Here is a 20,899-nt window from a genome sequence, read left to right on the forward strand (position 1 = left end):
TGTTCTTTCATATGGGGAAGCTAAAAAAAGTCAACTGAAAGTAGAATAATGATTATCAGGGTCTGGTAAATGCGAAGAGGGAAGATTATAGAAAAAGGAAGATTGGATTTGACCCATGCACACTGTGGACATGTATGAAAATATCACACCAAACCCCATTAATATGTACAATTAATTTTAAAAATTGTTAAAAATTAATTTAATAAATTAATGTGTTAAAATGAAAAAATAAAAAGCAAAAAATTTTAATTTAAAAATAAATTGTGGACTTTGGAAAATTGTTTTAAAAATTAAAAGCTTAGTTTTTAACATTCTTGAAAACAGCTTTGTCTCAAATATGTCATGTAACTCTCAGGTATACTTTCATAACTCCTTTGTACATCTAATCTGCTTCACACAGCCACATCCACACCCTTTAAATAGATAACATACTGTACTCAATTACTATTTTAAATGGGAGTAATTTATTTCTATGAATATGATTTTAATAATTTTCCCTAAGCATTTAATAAACAAGGCTTTTTCCAAATCTAATTTATACATATGTATGTACATATATTACATAATTTTAATATTTCTGTAATTTAGTCTTTAACTTTGGAAGCAGTACCATAATACATCTTGATAGTGTTTAAAAGGGTTTTTAGGGAAATTAATTAAGTTTCTTGCAAATATAAATCAAGCTTGCTCCAGTTCTATAAGAACTCCACCACAGTCTTTAGGATGGAGAAAAATAACTGGTTTTCCATGTGCTCCTATTTTGACTTCTTCACTTAGAATACGGATCTTCTTTTTTTTCAAATCCATCATCACTGCATTTATATTATCCACCTTGAAAAAAGAAATAAGAACATAAATAAGATCATAAATATAGCAAGTTATAGTATCATAAAGACTTAGAAACAACTTTGAGAACTTACACAGCATTATCTCCTCTATCTTTGGAAAAGACTATTCTTAAGCCACCACATGAAATGAAAGCAGGGTTAGGGTGTAGCTCAGTGGCACAGTGCTTGTCTAACATGCATGAGACTTTTGAGTTCAAGTCCCAGGATGGGAAAAAAATAATGAAAAATAAACTCAAACAGAGAACTAAATGAAGTTACTAAATCTTAGGTGAGCAATTGTAATGCCATAAAAACTCATTGTGGGTAAATGTTACCCGTTATAACTTAAATAGTATGTCCTTCTCTTTATCATAGTTTCTTCTGGAAGTAATATTGGTGATTTTGGACAAATTGTTTTTTCCTGAGAACCTTGTGTTCCTCAAACCAAGGAAATGAGGAGGCTGTAGTTTGGACCTTAAGTATCTTCCAAAGATCCACATGGTAAAAGTTTGAATCTTGGGGTAGTGCTATTGTGAGGTGGCAGAGCTTTTAGGAGATGGAAATTAGTGGGAAATCTTCAGGTAATTGGGAATGTACTCTTGAAGAGAACAGTGGGACCTCAATCCCTTCCTCTTCCTTTCTCTCTTTAGCTCCTTAGCCATGAGGTGAGCAGTTTTTCCACTGCCGTGTGTTTCCTGCCAGGACATGCTGCTTTGCCACAGGCCCAAAAGCATTGGGGCTAACCAACCATGAACTGAAACCTCAAAAACTGTGAGTCAGAATAAACCTTTTTTCTTTATAAAATTATTATTTCAGGTATTTATTTGATATAGTGATGGAAAGCTAACAATAGTCCTACCATATAAATTGACTATAGATTAAAATGAGGTAACAGAGTTTTCCCTTCCCAAATTAATTGGTTATTAACTCTGAAATTTAAACTTGAAATACATAAAAATCATTATTAAACTGCTATCAAAATATAGGCTGGGGTTGTGGTTCAAGCGGTAGCGCCCTCGTCTGGCATGCGTGCAGCCTGGGTTCGATCCTCAGCACCACATACATACAAAGATGTTGTGTCAGACGAAAACTAAAAAAAAAAATATTAAAAAATTCTCTCTCTCTCTCTCAAAAAAACTGCTATAAAAATGTTATTCTTATTCTAAAAAATCGAGAATTTTTTTATAATTTTGTAATTCTCTTCTAAATTATTTCTACTTGCTTCATATTTATTTGTAGTCTAGGAAATAATAAAGAAATGATCCTCCTCTATCTTGGAAAGTCAGCCTCTCAGACAGGGAACCTGGAAATGGGTTAAATGACCACATTCCAAGGCAGTCTGAACTCACCCTAGAATTCAATGACTTAATAGCATTCCAAATATCAAAAGTGGGGGTGTATGGAGGGGTAGCAGAAGATAATAGAAGACTGATTTCCCACCACACAGATCTAACATGTTAATATTTATGTAATCTTATTTCCAAAGAACCAAAGGTTGTATATTGAATTCTAAAACTGACCAAACAACTAGTGAGAATACTAAATGTTACCATAAACTATGACTTCTTCATATGATATACATTCTACTTGTATTCCTATAATGTTTTAAAACTCCTAGTCATGCCTACATTATGACTATGTTCATTTCATGTTAATTTGTATGGTAGCTGCTCTATTCTCATTTTTTTCTAAAAAGAACATGCATGAGCTGGTTGAGTGAGTGGCCACACCCACTGAATCATTCTTCGGAAAATTAGTTCTCACCAAAGTCAGGCATTGTCAATTTTATTTTTTAAAATAGTTTTTTAGTTATAGGTAGACAAAATACCTTTGTTTTATTTTTTTTAATTTTTTTTTTAGTTATACACGGTCACAATATCTTTATTTTATTTATTTTTATGTGGTGCTGAGGATCGAACCCAGGGTCTCACACGTGTGAGACGAGCACTCTACCATCGAGCCACAACCCCAGTCCCACCTTTATTTTATTTATTTACATGAGGTGCTCAGGATTGAACCCAGTACTTCACACGTGTTAGGTAAGTGCTCAACGGCTGAGACACAACCTCAGCCCTTTACCATATTTTTAAAAATTTCTATAAATATTGTTGAGCTTTGTTCTGATTGTTAGATGGAATTGGAACAGTCTCTAGTCTAGACTAATTTCTCTTATTCCTGAAAGCACTTTTGAATACTCTACCCACTGCCCCCATGTATTTCAAGGTTTTTCCACTATGACTGGCAAGAACAAACCACTTCACCTCTGTGTGATGTTTGTTCCCTCTGATCCTTTCAGAGGGCTCTGCGTTCAGCAACAGGTAGCTTCCTAACATGCATCCCTACCTGATTCTCAGATGGCAATGTGAAAGGCTATATATCTCTGGGGCATCTATGAAGCTCTCTCCTTTTAGCACATTACATTATCAACTCCAAGAACCAAGCACGAAGAACCAAGGCTTCCTCAGACTCCCAACTTCTAGGTTCTCAGTTTGGCAAAACTGTGAAGTTCCACTGGATTCCCCTGTACTGCAAGGAAGACTTGGAAACTCTTCAGCCATATCTGGTTGAGAAATTGCAAGCGTCCTTTTATTTGCTTCCCCTCTCTCAGGGGATTAGCTTTCTTTGCTGCTTGACATTCAATGCCAGACAACCACTCTTTGGTATACTTTGTTTACACTGTTTCAAGGAGGAGGATAAACTGCTCTCTGTTATTCCACCTTAGCTGAAATTAGAATTCTAAATTGTAGGGATTTTTGGTTATTACTTAACTAGTGTTAATACATGTTATTCTATAATTTTTGTGTCTTTTTTCTGATTGCTTAAATGATTTGACCTTCATCCTGGTTTTCAGCTTGATGATGGTATGCTTAAGTTTTTTGTTTTATTGCATTTGTCCTACTTGGGGTTGCTGAGCTTAATGAATGTATGGGTTGATATCTTACATCAGATTGGTAATGTCCTTGTTGACTATTCAATTATTGCTTCTATTTTATTTTTCTCTTGCCTTCCTTTCCAGGACTCCACCCTGTGCTAGAACTTTTGACCACATTCTTCATCTCTCTTATGCTCTCTCTTTTCTTTTCCTTTCATAGTGTTTTACCCTGCCCCACCCCTCTCCATATTTTTTGCCTCTTGATTTTTGGACTTCTAGCCTAGAGGATAGGCTAGAACCATGAGAGGATAAATTTTTGTTATGCTAAGCTGCTGAGTTTGTGGTGATTCTTTACAAGAGACGAACTCTAGATAGGGCAGAGGGGTTGGAGGGGCAGGGAGATGGCATGGGGTTATTAATGATGGTGGAATGTGATAATCATTATTATCCAAAGTACAGGTATGAAGACATGAATTGGTATGAATATACTGTGTATACAACCAGAGATATGAAAAATTGTGCTCTATATGTGTAATAAGAATTGTATGGGCTGGGGTTGTGGCTCAGCAGTAGAGCGCTCGCCTAGCACTTACAAGGCCCTGGGTTCGATCCTCAGCACCACATAAAAAATAAACAAACAAATAAAATAAAGATATTAAAAATTTGGGCTGGGGATGTGGCTCAAGTGGTAGCGCACTTGCCTGGCATGTGTAGGGCACTGGGTTCGATCCTCAGCACCACATAAAAATAAAATAAAGATGTTGTGTCCACCAAAAACTATAAAATAAGTATTAAAAAATTCTCTCTCTCTCAAAAAAAGAATTGTAATGCATTCTGCTGTCATATATAAATAAGAAAGTAAAAAAAAAGAACTCCAGGAAACTCATACAATAACTATATATGTGTACTGAAACTGAATAATTAAGGACACTAATATGACTCTACATTGTGTACAACCAGGGAATTGTAATGTTGTGCTCTATTTGTGTACAATGAATTGATATGCATTCTGCTGCCGTGTATAACTAAGTAAAACAAACAAACAAAAAAATAATACTAATATCAGATGGTGAGTGCCAAGTTTTTCATATATACATACCCAAGTTGGGATTCGGAGCTATGTAGAGAAGCAAGGGAAAGGTCAGAGTGATTCAAGTGATAGAGTTAGAGACATCAGTGTAAATTCATGAGCTTATGTTATTTTGTGAGCCCAACATGGTTTACATATAGAAATATTTACACATAAGTTTAAACGTACAGTATATAAACACATATTTCCTTTCTGTGTTACTTCAAAGGGCCTAGACCAAAGATACACCAGCAGCAATGAGCACACCTAGAGAGCCCATCTTGGTTTCTAACACCATTTTCCAGTAATAAGAACCAAAGCTTCTTAGAGAAACAACTGGTTCTAGAATTAGGGTAAGGAATATGAGTTTGGAGAACCTTGTCCCAGGAAATAAGGAAATTCTCAAAAAAAAAAAAAATCATAGGGTATGCCAAAGGGACACAAGTGCCAAACAAAAGAGTTTTTCAATGGTCAAAGCTAAAATGATTTGAGGGATAAAGTATAAAATAAATATCCACAAGCACATATTGATACAACTATCTACTCCTGAAGTGTGGACATCCCATAATGACCTCCTTCCAAAGAGTACAGTATGAAAGAGAAAGGAAAAAAAAGTAACTTTACAGTGAAGACATCTGACAATACTGCCTCAATTAGGAGATGAGGGTTCATATCAACAGTGACAAGTCATGTTGATAGGATTTGTCCTGATAGGATGTGATGATAATGGTACTTCATCTCTGTGGTCTTCCTTCCCAGAATAACCTCATTTAATCAGAAGAAAAAAATACAAATATCAAGTGGGGGATAGTTTACAAAATATCTGGCCAGAAATCCTCAAGAGTATCTAGGTCATCAAAACATGGAAAGTCTGAGAAAGAGGAGACATGATTATGTGATGTGTGATCCTGGAGGGGATTCTGGAACAGAAAAAGGATGCTGGAAAGAAGAATGAAATTGTGGCATTTGCTGGAAAATGGATGGAACTGGACAATATCATGCTAAGCAAAACAAGCCAATCTCAAAGAACCAAAGGTTGAATGTTTTCTTTGATATTTGGATGACAGTTCACAATGGGGGGTGGCTAGGGAAGAATAGAGAGAATTTGAATTAGACAGAGGGAGGAGAGGGATATGGGGGTTAGGAATGACAGTATAATGAATTAGACATATATGCAATTCTATGTGTATATATGATTACATGGCTGGTGTAACTATACAACCGAAGAATGAGAAGTTATACTCCATCTAAGTATGATGTCAAAATGCATTCTACTGTCATGTATAACCAGAAAAAAAAAAAAGGATGCTGGGTAAAAACAAAGGAAGTCTGAATAATGTACATTAGTGTACTATAATAGATCATTATTTATTCATTAATGGTGACAACTGCATCATATTAATGTTAAGATGTTAATATTTTTTAAAGAATCGGAGATTAATCACTATATGTAATGAGTGAATCTTATTAGAATACTGATTAGAACAAGTCAACTACAAAAAGACACCGGTAACTCAATCTCGAAAATTTGATTTACAAATTGTGTATAGATGTCTTTAAAGATTTACCTTTAATTTTGATCAACAGGATAATGCCATTATGGTTATTTACTTCTTAGAGATACAAACTGAATAGGGGCAAAATGAAGTTGCAAATTACTAAAAGTTTTAATAAAGGGGAAAGAAAGATGGTGTGGGTGTTGAATCCGGATGATGGATGTTTGGAGGTTCATTACATTATTTTTTCTACTTCTTGTATGTTTGAAATTTTTCATAATATAATCATGAGTCTTTTCATATTGCCCTTTTGGTAACTTCTGTTTTCTTCATGAATGTTCAACTTAGAGAACATTCTACTTAAGTATAAATATGTAGAATTCTGATGCTCAGGGCGTATCCTCTAAGATTTAAATTAGGTTCATTTTTTTACATGCCTAATTAACATTAGACTGGCATCTTTATTTGTTACTATTTCTATCACTAGCTTTGATTTTAAAGATCTTGTATCGCGTATTAATTCTTCTCTTAGTGTTGCTATAAAATTTACAATTCTTTAAGAGTACTCTGAATGTTTTGTTTGGTGGTAATAAAAAGAATGGAAGAAAAATGTCTTAATTTTCTGAGCTGAAAGTATATTCGATAGTTTTAAGAAATGCAAAGCAATTTTATTTGAGAAATTAAGTCTTAAAAATGTGTTTTCAGTCTTTTAAAAGTGCTTTTATAGTCTGTCAAACAATCAAAGTTGTACATTAGATAACTCTCTAAAGCCTTAAGAGTCATTAATGAAAATGTGGGTAGATTCTCACTTCAAATTCTTGTGTGTGAGTTTATACTGATTTTCTTTGTCATTGTATATTAAGTGGCAATAATCCAAATTAAAAATGTTTGGATTATTATGATCAGAATTCAGAATCTTCTTTGGTCTTATATCTTCTTTGTGCTCAGCTGCCCCATCTAAAGATGGCAATGCAATTTTATTTGTTGGAAGGCAAGTCATTTTGTAAATAACATCTTTTAATCTTAAGTTATGTAACTCTAGTTTTATGAACAAGTAAACTTTTATGAACAAGTAATAAAGTGCCACTTTTAATAGTGCTTTAAATTTTGATTGACTTAATAAACAGGCTATTATTTTACACAGAATTATAATGGTGTAAATTCATGTCAATAATGAATGAATCCAATACTCAAATTCATTTAAATCTATGAAAGTTAAAATGAAATGTTGGCATTAAATATTTACGTTGCAATTGTCTCTCCCCTGAAGCTAAAAACTAAGTGAATTACACAAACCTAACACTGTTCTTACTTTGCAAGTTTTAGAAGTTTTTATGTTTTCTTGGGAATTATTTCAGAATGTGTATGTTACTTTAAGTTTGCATGGTTTCTATGCAGTCTAGTGATTGTTACGGACAGTATTTCCCAAATGCTCATCTCCCCTGAAATGTTCACCAGTTGAAAAAAACTGTTTTTTTTTTTTTTAAAGGAAAAACTCAAAAATAAACCTGTAGATTTATTTAATTGATAAGTATCTTAGTTTGTATCTTGAATGGGCCCTCAAGACCCTGTATAAAGGATTGGACCCCAAGTGATGTCACTACTGGAAGGTGGTAGAACCTTTAAGAGGTGGGGTCTAATGGAAGGAAGTTAAGTCATTAGGAGCCTATTCTTGAAGGGGATATTGGAACCCCACCCTTCCTCATTTTTTTCTCCTCTCTTTCTTATGTTTTGCTTCCTGGCTGCCATAACGTGAACAGGCTTCCTTTGGAATCTGCTCCCAACATGATGTTCATTGCCACCACAGGCCCAAAGTAACAGGCCCCAGTGACCATGATCTGAAATCTATAAACCATGAGATAAAATAAATCCTTCTTGTAAGTTGATTTTCTTAGGTACTTTGTCACAATGATGGAAAGATGACTGATACAACAGGATTCTTTTATTCCAAAAAGATTTCTCACTTTATTACTTTTTTTTCCCTCTCTCTCTCTCTAATAAAATGCCCTTTCTTTTGGAAAGTGTTAGTATTGGATGGTGGTTTTAGTAGCACAGAAAGTTAAAAAATCTCACCCCATTTTGTTTTGTTTTGCTGTGTTCTCTGAAAATTTTGTCATACTATAAAATCCACACACATGGGAACCTATGATACAGAGTTCACTAGTAGAAGTATTTATTCCTGGGGTTTATTGTAAGCCAAAGCCAAAATGAGAAGAGACTTTGTGTGTGTGTGTGTGTGTGTGTGTGTGTGTGTGTGTGTGATGGGATCTTACAATGTTGCCCAGGCTGGCTTATAACACCTTGGCTCAACAGAGGGCTCCTGCCTCAGACTGCCCTGTAGCTTGGACTCTAGGCACCATATCACCATACCTGGCTACAAAGTATTTTTTTTTTTTTTTTTTTTGTAAAGTGCTCGTCTAGCATGTGTGAGGCACTGGGTTTGATCCTCAGCACCACATAAAAATAAGGATTTTTTTTTTAAAGGGGTAATTTCTGTCTTCTTGAATGAAGACCATATCCCAGCATGCGGAAAAGAAGTTACCTCATTAGTCTTTTATTTTAAAGTTATAAAATTTTCCTTTCATTTGGCATACGTGCTCAATGAAAAAATTTGTAAAACACACAAAAGTCATTGATATTGTGACGACTTGGAAAATAAGAGCATTTCTTTACATTTTGCTATGTTTTTTCTTTTGTTGTTGTTGTTTTTTTTTTTTTTGTTTTGTTTTGGTTTTTTTTTTGCTTTTTTTGGTGCTACGGGTTGGACCCAGAGGCGCTTTACTACTGTGCTACATCCCCAGTCCTTTTTTATTTTTTATTTTTAGGCATGGTCTCATTAAGTTGCCCAAGTTGGCATAGAACTTGCAATTCTTCTGACTCATCCTTCTGAATAGTTGGGACTATAGGTACATGGCCATACCTGGCATTTAGATCATCTTGAAGCTGTTTGTCCTATATTCTCTCTGTGCCTTCTCTTCCCTCTGACTAGTAAATAGTGATGCCTGGAACAATCCTGTCAGTCATATATTACAGATGACAGAGTTGCCCCATCACTGGGACAGCTCACTTTTAGACTGAGAATAAGAAAATAAAATCTCTAGTTAAGCCATTATTTTTTGTGCATGTTGTGGAATGATGATAGATGGATGTCAGGCTAAAGTAGCAAACAACCACTTTGCATATTTTTTCCTATTACCTACCTTTATTTTATACTTATATACATTATTATTTCTCCCTTTTGATCTCTACTTTTGAATTTGCTGTTACTTTACTGAACTTCACTTTTCTTTACTTCACTGAACTTCTAACTTACACAGTCAGCCTCCTTTGAAGGCATAGGCTCTCTTGATGTAGAACACAGATAGTACAGTGTGGGAGAGAGGAGAGTAGATTCAAAGGCAGATGGTCCTGTTCTCATCCTGTGGGGCTTACACAAACCCTCAGGTCCACTGATAAAACCTGCAACCAAAGTAACCTCCTAAGAATGAAATGGAGACTAAATATTAGACTTTGTATAGTTCCCTGGTCTAATACCTTATAGCTCCCCCACCTCAAATTTTTGAGAGAGAGAGAGAGAGAGAGAAGAGAGAGAGGGGGAGTGAGGGAGGGAGGGGGGAGAGGGCGAGAGAGAGAGAGAGAGAGACAGACAGACAGACAGAGAGAGAATATGAATATTTTTTTAAATCTTTTTATTATAATTACTTATTTTTATGTGGCGCTGAGGATCGAACCCAGTGCCTCACGTGTGTGAGGCAAATGCTCTGCCACTGAGCCACAACCCCAGCCCCTAGAGAATTTTTTTTTAATATTTATTTTTCAGTTTTTTAGGTGGACACAACATCTTTATTTTTAAATTTTCATGTGGTACTGAGGATCGAACTCAGCGCCCCGCGCATGCCAGGCGAGCACGTTACCACTTGAGCCACATCCCTAGCCCCCGCCACTTCGAATTTTAAGCTCAGGTAATACAATGAAAGCAAATGGCCTCATGACTGAGAGTGCAGACCCTAGAATCAGAACAAATTTGGGTTTGAACCCCAGCCTTGCCACCTACAACTAATGCTATTGTGGGCAAGTTAACAAAATATGTTTTCTTACTTGTTAAATGGGATTAATAGCACCCTCATGGATTAGTTATGAGAATTAAAGAAAATAATGAATGTTTAGTACTTCATATACTGCAAGATACTCAGTATGTATTAGTTGTTATAACTCTATGTCTTTCCACATGCTACTCCCTCTGCCTGGAACACCTTTTTCCTCTTATTCATCTGGGGAATCCCTTCACAGTCATTGTAACTCATGCTCTATAAGAACATTCCCAGCTCCTTGGCCTGGTAAGAATGATCAATACTTCCCTTTGTTTGGGCACTGAGAAGACACATATGTTAATCTTAATCTTAAATCATATATTAATATTAAACTAATCACAGTATAATTTACTTGCTTATTTAAATATCTGTTCCTTCTAACTGTGAACATGGTCCATGTTGCATTCATTGCTAAATCTTAAGTACGCAGAACAGTCTATATTATAGGTTCTCATATGTGTTTGAGACAACAAACTGAATACATCCTTAACTTCATTCTACAATCGACCCACCTTTCTTCTGGGTTAGGAATGAGACCTAAATATTAATTATCTCACTATTATTATCAATAGACTTGTCTTACTAAATTAGTTTAAATTGAAGCCTAATTGGCATTGCCGGTATTTTAAAAGGCAGTTATCTGAACATGAATTTCTACCGATAAATGTTCTATAATGAAAATGCTCTCATCTAACATTTCTTAGTGTTTTCTCAGAAATTGTTAGCAAATGCAATTTAGAAAATCTTAAAAATCACAGTCAGTAACTGAAAATGTACTGCTTTTATAAAAGGAAGAAGTTATTAAAATTTTAAGGACAGAAAATAATTATAAGAATACTTTAGGCAGGGAGTATAGCTCAGTAGTAGAGTGCATGCTTAGCTTGTATGAGGCCCTGGGTTCAATCCCCTGTACCAAAAGAAAAAAGAAAAGAATACTTTGCATGTGTATGGAAATTCTTACCCTATAAAATCTTTCACCAGCTTCTCCTATTTGCCTATGATAGTGAAAACAATTACATTCCTATTACATGGGAAAACATTTACTATAGATAAAACCTAGAATAAAGATTATGTTTTACCCAACTTTGGTGGCCTTTTCAGTGGAGGTTGAATCTAGATTTCAATTAAATACATTATTTTTACAGTTTTCTAGAAGGAAAGAGAATACACACACACACACACACACGCACACACACATGCGCACACACACACGTGTGTGTGTGTATGTGCGCGTGTGTGTGTATTCACCTTTGAAGATTTTTATTTCCTTTAAAGAACTTAATAAAATTTTTGATGACAGTGACTATATGTTGTCTTAAAAAGTAAAACACATTTTGTTAATGAGAGATTTAAAATACGAACAATAAAATAATAAAAATACCTCAATGCAGATGTGATGCATTCCTCCAGCCTTGTTTTTCTGCAGAAATCCTGCAATTGGACTGTCATTTCCCAGTGGATGAAGCAATTCCATCTTGGTATTTCCCAGGTTGACAAAAACAACAGATACTCCATGTTCAGGAAGAGGGACCACCTCACTTACCTGGGCCCCCAAAATATTCTGATAAAATGCTGTGGACTTTTTCAAATCTGGCACTGCAATGGCTACATGATTGAGTCGACTAAGATTCCATACAGGATCTGCCACCTGATGCAAGGACTGTGATGCAGAAAAACTTCTCACTGCTGGAACTGGATTTAGGAATTTTGAAAAACACCCTGAAAAATTGAACAGTCATTGGTATCCTTCTTTTGAGAATTAATGCATTTCAAATTATAATTTAAAAAAACTAAACAAATAATACATAAGAAAATTAATTATTTAATGTCTATTCTTTTTAATTATTGAAATTAACTCAGGGGAAATAAATGGAAAAACTTATGTTAAAATTACTCTGTGCTGCCCAGAATTAAAAAGCTAATTGTCCAAAATTAAGAAAAGTAATTCTGAGCTAAGCACAGTGGTGCAAGCCTGTAATCCCAGCAACTCAGGAGGCTGAAGCAAGAGAGAACAAGTTAAAGATCAACTTCAGCAACTTAGAGAGGCTGTCTTAAAATAAAAAGGGCTATGGTATTGCTCAGTGGTAGAGGGTCTCTGGATTCAATTCCCACTATTACACACACACACACACAGCTAATTCTGAACTTCAATTGGATTTTGAACAAAGAATGACACTTTTTATAATCATTTATATTTACTGGTAACACTTGAAGTATAATGGCATATTAAGAATTACTTGTTAAACTCTGAAGGGGTTAAGTCTGAATGTAACAGTGATACAACATACACTTAATGATAAAAGCAAGCCACTTTCCCACCTAAACACAAGTTTTTGTTTATAATCTGTAATAAAGTCATGAAATGCGTATCTATACAATACTTTTTTAATGTGTATTTTATTTGAATGATTATCAACCAAGGAAAATATATCATTGTTGGGAGGATAAGCAAAGATCAAGGCAATAGTTAGTTTATGAGAATTTTCTCTGACACCAAACTTTTTGTCATATTGAAGGAGTAGAGGCAGAACTTTGTTAATCTCCTTTCATTCAGTTGAAACCTCCTTTCATTCAGTAACTGAAGAAGGCTGCAAGACTTTCCCATTCCCACAAACAGAATGAAAAATACATAAATGTATGAAGTCTAAATATAATTATGTAAAACTATATCACTTAATAACTTGGTATGAAATAGCAAGATGAAGATCATATACAGTATTTTTTTAAACAATAGGTGGGTAGTGAAAAAAACTTTACATAGTACCAAGTACAGCACAGCTATAGCTAATAAAATACCTCTTAACTGAAATTTTCTTTAGGAAGAAAATTAAAGTGATACTATTTTGTTTTATTTAACCTGATACACAAAATTCAGCCTAAGATGGTCTTCTAGCCTGCCCCAGTCTATATTATGGGTTACTGAAATACTTAAAGGTTCTCATTACCAATAGGGCAATATAGTTCTGTTTTATGGACTCACTGCTATTATGAAATCCAAATGTATTACAACTCAGCATATATATATGCACACACACACAAACTCAGCATCACACACACACACATATAAATGTACAATTGAAATGAAATTACATAAAAAGAATACCTAATCCTTATATAATGGCATAAAATTTAAAAAAATAAAAATAAATGAAAAAAGAATACCCAATCTTTACTAGAAGTGATGTGCTTTTTTATCCATCATTTGTTATTTCAGATTTTTAAAAAATTAGTATTACCCACTAAATATGTAACTTTGTTTGTTGTGTAGATAGTTGTTGCCCAAACAATACAGTACCAGACATACATAGATATACAACAAATTCATCCATTCTTACTGTTACTGATATATAATGATGATTTTTCTAGCTGAGTGGCACAAGGGATTTTCTGCAGAGATGTGGTGATAATGAACTTTACAAAGACTAACGACCAACAAAATCATTGCAAGCTGCTCCTCCTTTCTTTCTTCTCATGTTTACTGTATGTGCAACTTGCAATGGAAGTTTAATGAAGTATTTATATTATAAAAAAATTGTATAAAGGATTAACGAGCTTTTGGGTAGTATGCACACTACTGTCATTGAAAGTTTAAGGGTATGTCAAATATTGTGCTGGTATCTGGATTGTCCTTAACAGAATTACTTCTATAAGAGATGGAGCAGGTAGAGATCCTTGACTAATATAATTAATTAATATAATATAAAATACTTAATATAATTAATATAACACTATCATAACCATTTGAATATACAGACATGTTAAAGGAAGAAATTATAGGATATTTAAATGAAAGCAAAGTTTTATACCCTATGCCACTTTGCTTTAGGAATATTGAAAAAACTCTTGTCACTGAAAATGAAGGCCAATTCATGTTATTTGAAGCCTCACTGTAGAATTCCTCTATAACTATTTTATCATTTGATTTACCAGGACAGGTTTTTTTTTTTTAATAGAAAACAAAATCTACTTTATATGTTAGAGAGACCACAGCATTTTTCATATTGTAAAAATTCAAGATTTTGAAGCCACCTAGGTTTATCTTTTCTCTAGAGATAGGAAATGGTTTCAGGAATACAATATAATTCTTTGTTGGTTTCTTTGGCCCCTAAGACATGCATTCTAGAATTAGGATAGAAAAAAATACAGCAATACCAATGAAAATTCAATAATTTAGCTTCTTTAAAAGGAGAGGATAGAGCCAGGTACAGGGGTGCATGCCTCCCAGCAGCTCGGGAGGCTGAGGCAGGAGGATCATGAATTCAAAGCCAGCCTCAGCAAGGGTGAGGTGCTAAGCAACTCAGTGAGACCTTGTCTCTAAATAAAATACAAAATAGGGTTGGGGATGTGGCTCAGTGGTTGAGTGTCCATGAGTTTAATCCCTGGTACCAAAAAAAGAAAAAAAAAAAGGATAGGATATAAAAATGGCCAACAAACATATCAGATATTCAATAATATTAGTGATTAAAGAAAAGCCAATCAAATCCATGATGAGATACTACTTCACAGCCACCAAGAAAAACAAAATAAGCAAGTGTTGATGAGTATGTAGAAAAACTGGAACCCTTGTATTTTGTTGATAAAAATGTAAAATGGTGCAGCTGTAAAGGGATGGTTTGTCAGTTCCTTAGAAAATTAAACAAATTATCATATGACCCAGGAATTCCACACCTAAGTACCCCAAATAGCTACAAACAGGAATTTAAAATCTTGTACACTAACAATCACAGTAGCAGCATTCCCAATAGACAAACAATGAAATATTATTCATATCTACATAAGGAAGTATCATCTGGATGTAAAGTACTCATACATGCTACAATGTGGATGAATGTATAATATATATGTAATATGTAACTAATATTAGTGATAGAAAGCTGGCATAAAAGGTCACATGCTGTATGATCCTAATTATATATAATATCTAGAATAGGTAAATCTATAGTGACAGAAGGCAAAACAATGGTTGCCAGAGGCTGGAAGGAGGAGGGAACAGAAACAACTGCTTAATATGAATGGGTTTACTTTTGGGGTGACAAAAATGTTTTGGAACTGGACAAAGGTAACAGCTGCACAACATTGCAAGTGTAATAAATACTGTTAAATTGTACATTTTTATTTCTCCCCAGGGCCAAGGATCTAACCCAGAGTCTTGTGTTTGTTAGTAACTGTATATTTTTTAATGGTTAATTTTATGTTATGTGAACTTTACCTTGATATGGAAGAGGAAGATGAAAATTAGGAGGAATGATAACAATCCTAGCAGTAAAAATCTGTGGTAAAACTCTGTAGACCAAGCAAACTGGGTAAGGAACAGGGAATAAAGGCTTTTAAATAATATATGTGTGTGTATTATATATATTAGTGATTATTGATTAATTAGTGACAATACATACACACACACACACATATATATATTTTTTTCCAGTGTTACTGAGATATGATGGACAAACTGAAATTGCATGTACTCAAAGTTTTTAAATATGTATATAATGTGAAATGATTTTCACAAACTAATTTTTTTTTCAAATATTTATTTTTTAGTTGTAGTTGGACACTATCTTTATTTTATTTTTACGTGTGCTGAGGATCAAACCCAGGGCCTTGCGCATCCTAGGCGAGGACTCTACCGGTGAGCCACAATCCCAGCCCCTCAAACATTTTTTTTTAAATATCTATTTTTTAGTTATAGGTAGACAAAATATCTTTATTTTATTTTTATGTGGTGCTGGTGATCGAACCCAGTACCTCATGCATGCTAGGTGAGCACTTACCTCTGAGCCATAGCCCAACCCATCAAACTAACTTTTTTAAAACATATTATTTCATATTTTCACCCAACTGGTAGGAACTCTCCACTCTAGAATTAGATTTCTGTCTCTGAGCTCAGAAGTGTTCAGTACAATTGTATTGCTTTGAACTCCACAGTGGGTCATTTGTAATTATTGCAATAAGGGTTTTTTTATAAAAATAAACTACAAAGTGTAACTATGTGTGAATAAACATGTAAAATACTTGAAAATAGGAGGATTAAAAACCAAGAGTGTAAAGATGAATAATCATTTTAAAACAACTTACTTTCACACACATCAGAAATGTGGTATATGAGTTATGTGTGTGTGTGTGTGTGTATGTGTATATATATATATATATATATATAAATATAAATATATATAACTACAAAATCTAGTATGTTAACTCTTAATTCTTAACTTCCTGTGTATCAGTTCTCATTAATCATGTTCTTACTAATAACTTCTACTGTTTTGACTTAAAAATAACATGCCTTTGTTTCAGTTCAGATTTAGCATTTCAGATTAGGTTTTCCAGACAGTTTCTAAATAAATAAAGGTTTACCTTCAAGAGTTTATACTGAGGGGCTGGGGATGTGGCTCAAGTGGTAGCGCGCTCGCCTGGCATGCGTGCGGCCCGGGTTCGATTCTCAGCACCACATACAAACAAAGATGTTGTGTCCACCGAAAACTAAAAATAAATATTAAAAAAATTCTCTCTCTCTCTCTCTCTCTCTTTTTAAAAAAAAGAGTTTATACTGAAATTCATATGGGTACTTAGTATTTGAACAAATTAGATGTTAACATTGTATATAAAGTGTCATAAAATTGTGACTAATCACTTGTAATAAGTTTTTCTCTTTTTTTAATATTTATTTATTTATTTTTTTTAGTTCTTGGCGGACACAACATCTTTGTTTTTGTATGTGGTTCTGAGGATCGAACCCGGGCCGCACACATGCCAGGCGAGCGCGCTACCACTTGAGCCACATCCCCAGCCCCTTGTAATAAGTTTTTCAACAGCTTTATCTCAACAGTTATATTTAGAAAACAGATTTATAATTTACATATCATGAAGTTCACCAATTTGAGGTGTAAATTCAGTAGTTTTTAGAATATTTGCTGTGGGAAGCCAACCTTATGGGTGACTGAGTTACACTCCCCAGCTGGGTGCTGAGGCCCTCAGTCACAGAAATGGGTGTATCTTCCTACAGCCCCATGGGTGCAGCTATGCTCACCTGTTGCTTTTTAATATAACCCCTTGCCCTGTTTAGGATAGAATCTTCCATGGAAGTGCCTTGTGTGTGTCCCCTTCTCTTACTGTGCCCTTGGGTGTGGCCTACCCAGGTGTCAGTCAACCTGCTGACAGTGGACATCATGAAGAAAGACTCAGCCCCCTGAAACCTGACCCCTTGCCTAATTTGAATAGCTTCTCCTCAATAAAAGGGGTCAGCTCTGTGCTCTGGCTCTCTTTCTGCAGACCCTTAAGGTCAGAGGAGCCGTCACAGCGACCCCAAAGAAAAAGGTATTTGTGTCTCTTGTGTGGTTATTTCGTGCAGCCCAGTTAGCCCAGTTTAACTAGAGTGACCCCTGAGCCTTTTAGTCGCGAGAAAAGAAACCCGGCAATTTGCAAAGTTGTGCAACCTTCACATAATTTTCATTTTCACATTTAGATTTTAGGTTCAAGTATTATTATGTAAGAGGCAGTAGTGTGCCTTATGGTTAGGAATATGGGCTCTAGTGCTAGAATGTTCTAATTCAAACCTTGACCTTACCATTCAGTTGTGTTACTGAGCTAGTTACTCTACCACTTTATACAAGTATTTCTGCATATATAAAATGAAAACAGTATCTATCTCATAGGGAATGTCATAAAACTAAATGGTAAATATATATAAAGAGTTGAAAAAAGAGCCCAGCACAAAGTAAATAATAAATACCAAGAGTTACCATTACTGGCACCCTTAGAAAGGTTATATCAACAACTTGCTTACAAATGTAAGCATCTCTGACTACTAATGTACTTTATGCTTTTACAGGATCCCATGAAAGTTAACTCTGTACCACCTCAGTCACAGTATTGCCCTTCTGCTACAATCTCATTCAATAGCTAAAATAACTTGTATACACAGTGCTTTTGTATTCACTGCTTCATTCATTAATGCAGTTTACTATTTTTCATGATAAGGAGACCACTCACCTCCTTTCTCTCTAGAAAATTGTGTGGGCTACAATTTGAGAACATTGTTGGTAGTAATTGAGTATTTAGCGATTGATATCATGTTGTAGTTTTGCTGTGGGGGGGTATTAGAAGCATAGTATTCTGTTTAATTTTTAGTGTAGAAATACAGATTTACCATTTTGCTGAGTTAAAATTAGTTGCTAATGATAACTCTCCAACATACACTGATCATGACTGGTAATTTTTGGAAACTTCTTTTAATATCATAAACAAATAGAAACTACACATTATGCCTTTATAAGAACCTATAAGCTGGCTATTATCCCCAAAGCTAGTATGTTCCAAATCATCTCTAGGTATTTTCTATATTTTGTTAACAGCTGGGATTTATTAATAGTGAAGTACAGAATCCCCTGGGGTAAAATCTGGCTGATTTTACCTGACCTTTCCAGTATAGACCTGTGGGCTTATTTCATTGTTAAAGATTTATGCATCAATGTTCCTATGTAGTATTGTCTAAATCTGTAATCCTGCCTAACCAAACTGAAATTACAAATACTGATTTGGGAGTGTACCATGTGGTAGCCTGACTCATCCTATTAGTGTTTGTAGCCATTGAAATAATGGTCACAAAGAATAATGAAATGAGAATGTTATTTTATTTAATCCTCACAAAAATTCTATGGATTAGATAATATTATTTTCCTCATCTTTTTAGAAATAAGGAAATAGGCTAAACGGATCACAAGTGATTTTCCTCAATATCACAATAAATTGCAAAGTGGGGCCACTAGCCCTGGTCTGTCAAACATTGAAGTTGATGTCATTAAATGATTATGTTTAACTCTCATTCCTCTAAAATTCTTTACCATTCTTTCAATTCTCAGTTTTCAATGTCTTTGGCTTATGCAATTACCTAAGAGATGTCTTGCTAAGAAATAACAAGAAAGTTTTTCGTTTTATGAGTTTTTTTTTTTTTTAAAGAGAGAATGAGAGAGGGGAGAGAGAGAGAGAGAGAATTTTTAATATTTATTTTCTAGTTCTCGGCGGACACAACATCTTTGTTGGTATGTGGTGCTGAGGATCGAACCCGGGCCGCACGCATGCCAGACGGGCGCGCTACCGCCTGAGCCACATCCCCAGCCCTCGTTTTATGAGTTTTTTACAAAGAGTTATGTGCAATGGTATGTGAGCTAAAATGCTGACCTGTATTTTGCCAAGGATATAAAGGCCAATAGTGTTAATTTGTTAACAAAATCTGAATATTATGTTAACTAGATATTCATTTTAACTGTGCTCAGTATTTTTTCAAGTGTATACATATATTTCACTTTTTAAAACTGATGTTAAGTTGAGACAGCTAAACCTACTAAGTACACTTTTTCTTTGCATATGGATCATCACTTAACCTTGGACATGTTAGATAATTAAGAAATTCTGTGACTAATGAGAAAGGCTTGAGTGATCAATAAAGAACTGATCCAGTTTGAGATGGAATTCAATGGATGGCTAGGACTTCAGGTTTCAATAGGCTGACTACAGAGGACACTTTTTAGGAGAGAAACCTAATAAAACTTTATTCCCTGGGCTAGGGCTGCAGCTCAGTGGTGGAGCGCTTGCCTGTAAGCTGAGGCACTGGGTTCTATCCTCAGCACTACACAAAAATAAATAGATTGTGTCCATTTACAACTAAAAAAATTAAAAACCAAAACCAAAACCACTATTTCCTTGAACACTTTTGAAGGTGCTGGCTGAAGGATTTGCCACACTATGTTCAGGAGTAAGTCTGGTAATTATCACGTTGTACTTATATCAAATAGGAAATCTCAGATTGGGGGGGGGGAATGCTTGCGTTTGTAAAGAGAGGAAGAGAAGAAAAAGAGGGAGGAGAAAGTGGGAAACTCAGAAAACTTGACCATTAGTCATCACAGATTCCATGTAGACATAAAGAAAAAAAAGTGGAGGTGCAGCGACCTTGAGGAGTTTCAAAATACTTCTCTGTTTATATAGAAGATGATAAATACACTAGGGCACGTGGGTAAGATATTTCTTTGGTATTCTTTACCCCACTGACTTTCAGTTGTTCCTGCAGGGGTTCCATGCTTGAATTCAGCTTAAGTCCACAGGACTTGGCCTCTTTTCTATATTTTCCCCAATGTCTTATGGTATGCGGTGAACACTCAGATTCTCCTCCATTTACTTCTTTCCTTTTCATCTGTCCCTGCCTTGCAGGTCCCACACACAGCTCACAGGGTGGCACACTAAGACACCCGCCCCCGCCCCCGTCCCGCTCCCCCTGCTTTTAAGTGACCGCTGGCTAAGGTGCTGACAGAAGCTGCGAAAGGCGGCTTCGTAGGGCAGGACGCTTTAGACCCAGGTGGTTGGCCACCGGTGGTCTCCTCCGCCCCGACCTCCGGTTCGGCGCACACCGCCCCGCCCCGCCCCACGGTGATCCCAACGGTGCCCGGTATTCACCTACGGCCCACGCAGCCCCCGCCACGGCCGTCAACACACGCGCCATCTTGGGAAGCTACCTGCTAGGTCCCGACTGGCTGCAGGGCCGACGAGCAAAG

At 35.4% G+C, this 20,899-nt stretch overlaps 1 protein-coding gene across 1 annotated transcript; it reads right to left on the reverse strand.

Annotated features, from left to right (window-relative positions):
* Window positions 1-445: 445 nt before the first annotated feature.
* Window positions 446-20,893, reverse strand: Mcee (methylmalonyl-CoA epimerase). The gene is made up of 3 exons (XM_026406970.1): window positions 20,802-20,893; window positions 11,737-12,074; window positions 446-831 (listed from the first exon to the last, which is right to left on the reverse strand). The coding sequence occupies exons 1-3, from the start codon at window positions 20,845-20,847 to the stop codon at window positions 679-681; spliced, it is 537 nt and encodes a 178-aa protein (XP_026262755.1). The 5' UTR covers window positions 20,848-20,893; the 3' UTR covers window positions 446-678.
* Between the last annotated feature and the right edge of the window lie 6 nt (window positions 20,894-20,899).

This window comes from Urocitellus parryii, chromosome 6 (genome assembly GCF_045843805.1).
Source record: "Urocitellus parryii isolate mUroPar1 chromosome 6, mUroPar1.hap1, whole genome shotgun sequence".
NCBI lineage: Eukaryota > Metazoa > Chordata > Mammalia > Rodentia > Sciuridae > Urocitellus > Urocitellus parryii.

What these genes read in the sequence shown, in the direction of transcription:
- Mcee (XM_026406970.1), bottom strand. Translation starts at nt 20,847, where the DNA reads ATGGCGCGTGTGTTGACGGCCGTGGCGGGGGCTGCGTGGGCCGTAG. An exon ending in GGGGGCTGCGTGGGCCGTAG is followed by an intron (nt 12,075 to 20,801) that starts GTGAATACCGGG and finishes TCAATTTTTCAG; the next exon opens with GGTGTTTTTCAAAATTCCTA. An exon ending in TGCATCACATCTGCATTGAG is followed by an intron (nt 832 to 11,736) that starts GTATTTTTATTA and finishes TCTTTTTTCAAG; the next exon opens with GTGGATAATATAAATGCAGT.